The following is a 9450-nucleotide window of genomic DNA, read 5'->3' as shown; positions in this document are numbered from 1 at the left end:
AAGGGGCTGGGAATGGTCTGGAAATGCTGGGAGAAACGGCTGGGAAAAGGGATTGTCAGCAAAATCAGCTTCCAGGGGGGCTGCACGAGCTGCATCGTTCCTTGGGGAGAAAGGAAGGAGAGGAGATGCCTCTCTCAGGGACAGAGAAATCCAGTGGACAGGGGTGGCCCTGGGCTGAGAAATCCAGTGGACAGGGGTGGCCCTGGGCTGAGAAATCCAGTGGACAGGGGTGGTCCTGGGCTGCCTGAGCTCCCACTGCTCGTTGCTGTTCAGGGCAAAGGGATGCCCAAAGAGTTAGTCAGGAAAATGAGATTTTGTTTGCACAGCCTCCAAGATTTCTGTCCTATTCCTGTTTTAGGATAAACTTCCTGCTCTTTGCATTGTCAGGATTATTTGCACTTAACACCCCCTGGAAAACCTCTTGGCCCCAGTGAATTCCAGTCGCTCCCTCACACCCCTGTGCAGACCTAAGTCCAACCCAGCACTTCATTAATTAACAGTTGATGAGCTGGTGGGATAATTGTTACCCTCAGCCCTTTTCCTTGCTGCTGACCCCGTGGTTCTCCCTGGAATGACCTGCCTGGCTCTGCTGGCCACTGGAACCAGCTGGGGCAAGCGAGGAGTCTTTGGGGTGGGCACAGGGACATCAGGATCCCGAGGATTTGGGGGGTTTGGGGGTCTCGGGGCTCTCAGTGCCTCTGCCTTGGGGTGCTGGGATGGGCACAGCACTGGAGCCAGCTGGCAAAGGGATCTCCAGAGGCTGGGAGTCTCATTCCTGGGATATCCCTTATCTCAGGGACATGGGATGTGCTGTGTGGATGTGAGGTTGGGGGGGACAGACATCCCAAACAGCCCCTGGGACATCCCACCCAGGGCAAAAGCAGGGATTTCCCTGCTGCCAAGCTGGATTGTGGGGGCAAACTGGCTGCAGTTACCCAGGGAAAAACAAGCTAAAAGGATTAACTGGATATTTTATCAGCAGAAGTTTCTCCCTTTTTTTTTTTTTTTTTAATGGAAACCAAGGCCTGGTTTGGTGTTTTTTCTCTGTCCTTTTTGGCAAACCTGTGGGGTGTTTGGAGCTGGCTGTGCAGCAGGAGAGCAGCTGGGACGTGTCAGGGTGTGCACAGCCCTGGACACCAGAGGGGATGGAGAATTTTTAGATGCCACCAGGTCAGGGCTGTGGGAGGGGGCAGTGGATGTTTCTGGAACCACCAGTTTGGAAGCAGAGTCTGTTTTGGAGCAGAAGGAAACAGCCAGGGGATTTATTTTTCCGGTTCTGATCCATCCAGAGGGATGAGTGAGACTTTGCTGGATGGCTGAGAGCTTCCAGCTGGAGCTTCCACACGTTCAGAGCCAGAGCAGAACTGGGAGAATTTCTGGCTGCTCCTTCTTAGAAACAGCAAAACGTTTCTTAGTGATGCTGTGCTGAGGCAAAAAGTCTCTCAGCTGTGCAACGCTGGTGTTATGTTTGTTAAACAGGTGGGTAGGATACTAATTTATCTCCCTTATTTTTAATTGTCATCATTAATAAATGGCTCACAAAATTTGGCTTGCACTGCTGCTTTAGCTCTGCTAGTTCTGCCCTGGGCTCCTGAGCCAGCAGGGCTGTGGTAGGAGTGAGTCCTGCAGCCTGTTGGCTGACAAAAGCCCACAGAATAATATCCCACTGCCCCAATCAGGTGGGAGAAGCTCATGGATGTGGCTGGAGAGGTGGAGCTGGGATAAACTCCAGCTCCAAGCCCAGCCCCTGGCTCTGCTGTGCCCCCCAGAGCCTGGGATGGGTTGGGATACCCAGGAATGAGACCCTCTCCAGAGGCAGGGATGCAAAGGGCAGTGTCTGCCTGCCCAGGGAACCAACCCCTGTGGATCCAGCAAAGCTCTCCCTGCCCTGGTAATCCATTAATGGAATAACTGACTAACCCTCGGGGATCCCCCTGCATGTCCCACAGTGGGATGTGTGGCTCTGGCTGGTGAGGAGTCCTTTCCAAGGCATGGATTAACTCCTGAGGCTGAGTTTCCCTTCCCTCATGCCAGGCTGGGAACTCCAGCACAGCCCTTGTCCTCTCTCCCCCCTCCTTCTCCCCCTGGCACAGCTCTGGAGGCTTCCCAAAGAAAGGTGGGCATCCCCCAAGCCCTCCTGGCACTGGGCACACCCGGCTGCCTCCTGCTCACTGGGACAAAGAAGCTTTGGGGGTTCAGGAGAGGGTTTGGGCTGCACCCCAAGCTCCTGCTCCTGCCCCGGGGTGGGCTCTGCCCACGGATCCCCCCAGGATTTGTAGAGTCCCTGTGCCAGCCCTGCCCATTCCACCCCCTTTCCTAATCTCATAACTTCCATCTCTGCTACTGCTGCTTTCAAACCCATCTCATCCCGTTTTGTTCTCACTGATCCAGATCTAGGTCAATAATTCCACTTATTAATGGAATTTATTCCATAAATAAATAATTTCCCCCCCTACAAAGAGAGATCTTCACCGTGTGTATCTGTAGAGAGTTGCCTCGTGTCTTCCCCTGATCTTCTCCTATTAAACTTCCCTGTCCAGTCCTGAAATGTGTCATTTTGGTGGCTGAGTTGTTCCTTTCCAAAGGGCCCTGCCCTTCCAGGCCCTTGGTGAGGCTGGAGAAGCTCTTTGGTGCTGCTGGAGCCCCAGGCAGTGCTGGGATGCTCCACGTTCCCGAAATCTCTGTGTCCAAGTGTCCCAGCTGCCTGAGTAAACCCTTCCTGTGACCACTTCGTCCTTCCTCACGTGTTTGTCCATCAGTATTTCCCAGTCTCATCCCATTTCAGCCCATTTCCTCGTGCCAGAGGCAGGGATGGGCAGGAAAGGTGGGAGCTGCTGGTGCAGGGACCATTCCCACGGCTCAGCTCCCTCTGCCCACCCTCTGCTGCTTCTCCACCCCCCTGCCCGCCCAGCATCCTCTCTCCACCCTTCCATTTCTTCATTTAAACCCCATTTGGAGCCCTCCTCTCCCCTCCAGGTGCATTTTTGGGGGAGTTCAGCCTCCCAGGTCGGCGGGGGGGGGGAGGCGAGACGTGTTTCTGACCCCCCGAGGAGACTTTTTTTTTTTTTTAAAAAGCCCCGTGTTTTGTTTCTTTTGTTTTTGTTTTCTCTTTCTCTCCCCTGCTGATTCCAGCCCGAGGGATCACGGAAACGACTCCCAGCTTCATGTATCCCTACGGGACCACCAGCAGCCAGATGGTACTCCGAGGGGTGGATCTCCTGCTGGAGTGCATCGCCTCCGGAGTGTACGTACCTGGGGGGGCACAGGGTCATTCCCAGTGGGATGAACCGGGACCAGGGTGCTGAATCACCCTGGAAACACCTCTGTCTGGGAAAAAGGGGTCATTCCTCTCTTTTAGCAAGGCTCTCATAACCTGCTTGATGCACAAAAGCATCGAGGAAACGGAGAGCTGAGGTTTGCAGGTGTCTCCGGATGCTTGTCCAAGGATAATTCCCCACTGGCTTCTCCTTAGATCTGTGGATCTCCTGGGAGCTCCTCACCACACTGTGGGTGAGGACAGCTGTGGTTCTACCCCAGTGCCCTGCTGGTCTGCCCATGGCAGGGGGTTGGAGTGGGATGGTCTTTAAGGACCCTTCCAACCCAGAGCATTCCAGGTTTCTCTGATCCTGCACCCCCCAAGCCGTGAGGTGAACCAGGGGATCACCTGGTGGTGCTCAGGGTCCTGCTTTAGGGGGGGTGGTCTGAAGGAGGGTGGCCCAGCAGCTGGCTCAGCCCTTCTCCCTGGCCGTGAGTGCTTCCCAGTGCAGGATCATCAGCCGCTTTCTTGGGAGCCGTTTCCCTGCCTGGCAAAAGCACTGACCTGCTCCCCTCTCCTCAGCCCAGCACCGGACATCATGTGGTACAAGAAAGGAGGGGAGCTCCCCGTGGGCAAAACCAAGCTGGAGAACTTCAACAAGGCCCTTCGCATCTCCAACGTGTCCGAGGAGGACTCCGGGGAGTATTTCTGCCTGGCCTCCAACAAGATGGGCAGCATCCGCCACACGATCTCGGTGAGAGTGAAGGGTACGTCACCTTTACCTTCCCATCTCGGGGACCCCCACGCCAGGAGCTGGGAGGGCACGGGAGGGGGGCTCTGGCTGCTGGGAGGGGCACTGGGGGCTTCCCAGAGGGGCTGGTTCTGTGCCATGTCCAGCCAGCTGTGAGTCATGGAATGGTTTGGGTTGGAAGGGATGTTAAAGACTGTGCCATGGGCAGGGCCACCTTCCTCTAGCCCAGGTTGCTCCAGCCTGGCCTGGGGCAGCCACAGCTTCTCTGGGCAACCTGTGCCAGGGCCTCCCCACCCTCCCAGGGAGGAATTTTTCCCTCAGATCCCACCTAAACTGTCCCTCAGTTTGAAGCCACCTCGTCCAAACTGCCCTAAAAGCAGCGTGAGATGAGCTCTCAGCTGAACTTCACTGACATGAAGTGTGGGCTCGTGTGGCCAAAGAGGGGAGGAGGGACCCTGAGCCCACCAGGGGAAACCCCCTGGAGAGGAGGGAATTTTCCTTGTCCCACATCTCCAGGGAGCAGCAGAGGGGGAGCAGCAGAGGGGGAGCTGGCAGGAGGGGGAGCTGGCAGGAGGGGGAGTTGCTGCCCATGGAACTGGGGCCCTGGGGTGTAACTGGTGCCCTGGGGTGTAACTGGTGCCCTGGGGTGTAACTGGGGCCCTGGGGTGTAAGTGGTGCCCTGGGGTGTAACTGGGGCCGTGGGGTGTAAATGGGGCCCTGGGGTGTAACTGGGGCCCTGGGGTGTTTTCCAGCTGCCCCATACTGGCTGGATGAACCCGAAAACCTCATCCTGGCCCCCGGGGAGGACGGGAGGCTGGTGTGCCGAGCCAACGGGAACCCCAAACCCTCCATCCAGTGGCTGGTGAACGGGGAGCCCATCGAAGGTGAGCGGGGGGGCTGTGCCAACCCCACCACAAACCCAACCCAGGGTCCTGTGGCTGAGCCAGAGCTGCTGCTGGGGTGCCAGGCACTGCCCGGGCTCCAGCCCCACACACTGGCCCTGCTGCTGGTTTAGGGTTGGTACTGCCAGTTTAGGGCAGTTTCTGCTAGTTTAGAGTCTTTACTGCTAGCTTAGGGTAGTTTCTGCTGGTTTAGGGTCTTCACTGCTAGATTAGGGTTGTTTCTGCTAATTAGGGCTGTTGCTACTAGTTTAGACTAGTTTCTGCTAGTTCAGAGTCTTTACTTCTAGTTTAGGGCAGTTTCTGTTAGTTTAAGGTTTTTACTGCTAGTTTAGGGTTGTTCCTGCTAGTTCAGGGTTGTTTCTGCTAATTAGGGCCACTACTACTAGTTTAGGGTGGTTTTTGCTGATTTACTAAACCTCACTGCAGGTTCAGGGCAGTGCCTGAGGTGAGCCCAAGCCGAACCCCGGGCTCACCGTTGGGACCGGGGAGGTCACGAACCACCACTCGCTTTTCCCCGGGCCGGGCTGGGAGGATGTTCGGTGCTGTTGCCCGGTGAATTCTTGACTTAAAGCAGACTTTAAATAAGAGTGCTCTGTTGTGTTGAAGCCTCTGCCCACAACCCGAGCCGGGAGGTGGCCGGGGACACCATCGTGTTCCGGGACACGCAGATCGGCAGCAGCGCCGTGTACCAGTGCAACGCCTCCAACGAGCACGGCTACCTGCTGGCCAACGCCTTCGTCAGCGTGCTGGGTGAGCACAGCCCCCTGCACTCGCTTGGCACACAGCCCAAGCCTGCTCTGGCTTGGGAGGGACCTTAAAGACCACCCAGTCCCACCCTGCTGTCGCCGCCCGCTAGCCCAGGGGGCTCCACGTTTATCCAGCCTGGCCTTGGACACTTCCAGGGATGATTCTGTGGGCAACCTGTGCCAGGGCCTCCCCACCCTCACAGGGAACAATTTTTTCCTAATATCCAATGCTTATCCAATCTCTCCTCTTCTATTTAAAACCATTCCCCCTTGTCCTATCACCATCTGCCCTTGTCAAAGGTATTCTCCCTCTTTTACAACCCCCCTTTGCCCTGCAGAAGTTCTCCACTTGCTTTCCTCTCTGTCATTAGCTGCTCCACAGAGGTTCCTGACCTCTGCAGCCGGGCTTTGGAGCAGAAATCCATTGCCCTGGCCCTGCCAAGTCCCAGGACACGAGCTGAGTCCTGCAGCCAGGCTGGAAGGGAGGGGGAGAGGAGAGGAGAGGGACTGGAGAAGCTCCGCTGGGTTTTGAAAGCGCCAGGGGGAAAAACGAACAAGAGAAACGGGAGGGTGGATGGAGAGGCTGGAAAGGAGCAGCAGGACCTGGTTTCTTGTCCCTCTGCATGGCTGTGCTCTGTGCTGTTTGCAGACGTGCCCCCCCGGATCCTGGCCCCCCGCAACCAGCTCATCAGGGTCATCCAGAACAACCGCACCCGGCTCGACTGCCCCTTCTTCGGCTCCCCCATCCCCACCCTGCGATGGTAAGAGCTGCAGCACTGCCCCTGCCAGGCCGAGGGCTGGGGAGGGCAGGGGGGTTTTCCTGCTCTTTCTTCCCTTACAACAGCCCTTTGTGGTGTTGTGAGGTTTAAGAACGGCCAGGGGAACACGCTGGACGGAGGGAACTACAAGGCCCACGAGAACGGGAGCTTGGAGATGTTCATGGCTCGGAAGGAGGACCAGGGCATCTACACCTGCGTGGCCACCAACATCCTGGGCAAAGCAGAGGCCCAGGTTCGCCTGGAGGTCAAAGGTAGGGACGTGAAGGGCTCTGGGATCTTCTGGAACTTGCAGCAGAAATAACAGTTTCGGGTCAGGGAGGTTGGTGGTGGTGCACCCAAGTGTGTCAGCAGGACAGGCACTGTGTGGCTCAAAGCTGGAATCTGGAAAATGGTACAAATTCCTTTTTAGTGCTGGAAGAAAACAAGGCTGGGGATGTACTGGAGCTGCAGAAGGGCTTGGTGTGGGTTTTGGGAGATGCCATCAGCAGTGCAAACAGCAAAGCAAAGTGTTCCTCAGGGTTAACCGAGGACAGGAAAACATTTTCTGGATTGTTTCTGCCAGGGCTCTCCCTGTTCAGCAAATGTGACTGCTGACTCAGAAAACTGGGGGTTTTTTTAGAGGTTCAGCGTGAATTAATGGCTTGGTGAATTAATTTAGTTGTATCCTAGGCCATTCATCCACCAAGCTGGACAAACACGTGTGTGTCCTTTCCAAGCACCACCAAATCCCCACCGAGCTCCTGAGCCAAGAGCCAGGGATTTGGTGCCTGACACTTCCTTTCTGCCCCCGGGCAGACCCCACCAGGATTGTGAGAGGGCCCGAGGACCAGGTGGTGAAGAGGGGCTCCATGCCTCGCCTGCACTGCCGCGTCAAGCACGACCCCACGCTGAGGCTCACGGTCACCTGGCTCAAGGATGATGCCCCCCTGTACCTGGGAAGCAGGTCTGTGTTTCCAGAAGTTTCACGGATCTTCCCTCCCAGGGTTGCTGGGAACATTTTTACAGAACATTTCAGGATAATGTGGATAAACACCGAGTTCCCACCTAGGCAGCGTTTGATGTTCTTGATACTTTTAATTTGCCAGCTCCTTCCAACAGGCACTGCTCAGCAATTGCAGCTGATTTATCAGTAAATCAGGACCTTGCTGTGGGTTTTATTTACAGATATTTTAGGACATCTTGATAAAAGGGGTGAGTTAATAACAACCCGCCTCAAAATTAACGTTTATCTGCCGTGCCTGGGGCAGCTTTAATTTCCTTGCCATGGCTCACTCCCTCCTTGGGAAGGGAGATCTGATCCCGGGCCACCAGCCTGAGCTTGGCTGTTGTCCTGAAGGTGTGATTATTCCCCAGACACACTCCAGGGCACATCTGCTGATTCCTTAGGAAATGAGGTTTCCCAGAATAGCTCAGCACTCCTCAGCTGATGAAACCCTCAGAGCAGAGCCGTCCTCCTGCTCTGGTCGGGCTCGGAGCTGTGTCCTGGCAGAGAACGCTCAGCCCTCGGTGCTGCTGCCTGGAACAGTCGTGTGGTTCTTGCTTTTCTTGAAGGATGAAGAAAGAAGACGATGGCCTGACGATATTTGGCGTGGCTGAGAGGGACCAGGGGGACTACACGTGTGTGGCCAGCACGGAGCTGGACAAGGACTCGGCCAAGGCCTATCTCACCGTGCTCGGTAAAGCTGCCCCGTTTTTAACAGGACAGACCCCCTTCGAGGTCAGGCTGAGAGGTCTCTGCTCACCAGGGTGTCCCCTGGGTGCTCAGGGAGGTGCTGGCAGGGCAGCAGTTCCCTCACAGGACTCGGCAAGGACGCTCTGCCTCGTCCCGGGCGCCGGCGCTGAACTGGAGCCCAAAAAAAACCCCCTCGTGTTTGAGAGCGAAAAAATAGGAGAGTGGTTATTACACAGGGCCAAAAATATCCCAGTGTGGATGTTGGAGCTCTGTGGGAACAGTCCTAAATTTGGAAGTGAATTTAAGGGGGTGTTGGGGTGCTGAGCAGTGGGGAGTTGGGGGTGACCCAGCTGGGGGGGATCCTGGCCCTGCGTGTCCCCTCGGCAGCACAGGCAGGGACAGAGCTGAGCCCACTCCCCACCTGTGCTCGCTGTGAACCCACTTGGAAAACACAGATTTATCATGCCCTGCTCTGGGCCACCTCAGATTCCCAGGAATGCCACGACCTGCCAGTGCCCTCCACGAGCTGGAGTGCACCAGGAACCCCAGATCCCTGATAATTCCACTGGGCTTGGTTTCCACCCCTTCCCGTCCCCTAATAGCTCATTAACCCCACACCAGGCTGATGTCTCCCCTTTCCCCTGCGTTACAAACACGAACAGAGCTGGGAGGGCTCGGCTGGAGGTGTCTGGGGGAAGGATGTCCCTGCTCTGCTCCCCACACAGGATCGATTCCTTCCCAAACCCATAACTGTGTGTGTGACTTCACATTTGCCAGGTGCTCCTTTGGCCACCCAAGCTTAATGACTAAACTAACCCGGTTAACAAGCACTGTCTTACCTTGCAGCCGTCCCTGCTAACCGTGTGAGAGAGTTACCCAAAGGTAATCAGCACTAATTTGTTGCCTTTGTTTTGTTTCCCGAGTTGATTTTGGTTTGCCTCGCCAGTAACGCCAGCAGGAAAGCGTCAGAGCTGAAAAAATCTGGGAGCTGATGCTTCCAAGTCCTCTCCAAGTTGTCCTTCAAAACCCAGCCAGATGGCCGTGGGTAGGAAGGTCCCTTGCCACGACATTTTGTGCCCCAAAGTGCCCCTTTGGGACGCTCTCCTGAGGGAAAGTGGAAAAAAAAAAATCACTTTTAATGCTGAGCCCTGACAGGAAAAAAAATTCACCTTGAATTTCTGAGCCCTTGACCTTTGCCTGGACAGAATTTATTGCTGTTATTGCACGAGCAGGTTCTCGTGAAGGGATAAAGAAACCGGAGTTGTGCCCGGGGAATTTCCAATGAGTTTATGTTTTTGTTGAGGTTTTGTTTCCCTTCCACCCTATTTGTTTGTTTGCATTCCT

At 55.6% G+C, this 9450-nt stretch overlaps 1 protein-coding gene across 1 annotated transcript in view; it reads left to right on the top strand.

Moving 5' to 3' along the window:
* NFASC (neurofascin) overlaps positions 1 to 9450 on the top strand; it is a 53640-nt gene that overhangs the window by 8493 nt on the left and 35697 nt on the right. The window contains exons 6-14 of the mRNA XM_029962496.1: positions 3133 to 3244; positions 3839 to 4023; positions 4760 to 4891; positions 5516 to 5659; positions 6305 to 6416; positions 6519 to 6685; positions 7230 to 7377; positions 7986 to 8110; positions 8953 to 8988. Of these exons, the coding sequence (XP_029818356.1) occupies positions 3133 to 3244; positions 3839 to 4023; positions 4760 to 4891; positions 5516 to 5659; positions 6305 to 6416; positions 6519 to 6685; positions 7230 to 7377; positions 7986 to 8110; positions 8953 to 8988 (1161 nt within the window). The remainder of the gene's footprint in view (positions 1 to 3132; positions 3245 to 3838; positions 4024 to 4759; positions 4892 to 5515; positions 5660 to 6304; positions 6417 to 6518; positions 6686 to 7229; positions 7378 to 7985; positions 8111 to 8952; positions 8989 to 9450) is intronic.

Source organism: Manacus vitellinus, unplaced genomic scaffold (genome assembly GCF_001715985.3).
Source record: "Manacus vitellinus isolate BGI_N305 unplaced genomic scaffold, ASM171598v3 scaffold_47_pilon, whole genome shotgun sequence".
Lineage (NCBI taxonomy): Eukaryota > Metazoa > Chordata > Aves > Passeriformes > Pipridae > Manacus > Manacus vitellinus.
This window is presented reverse-complemented; position numbering and strand designations above follow the sequence as displayed.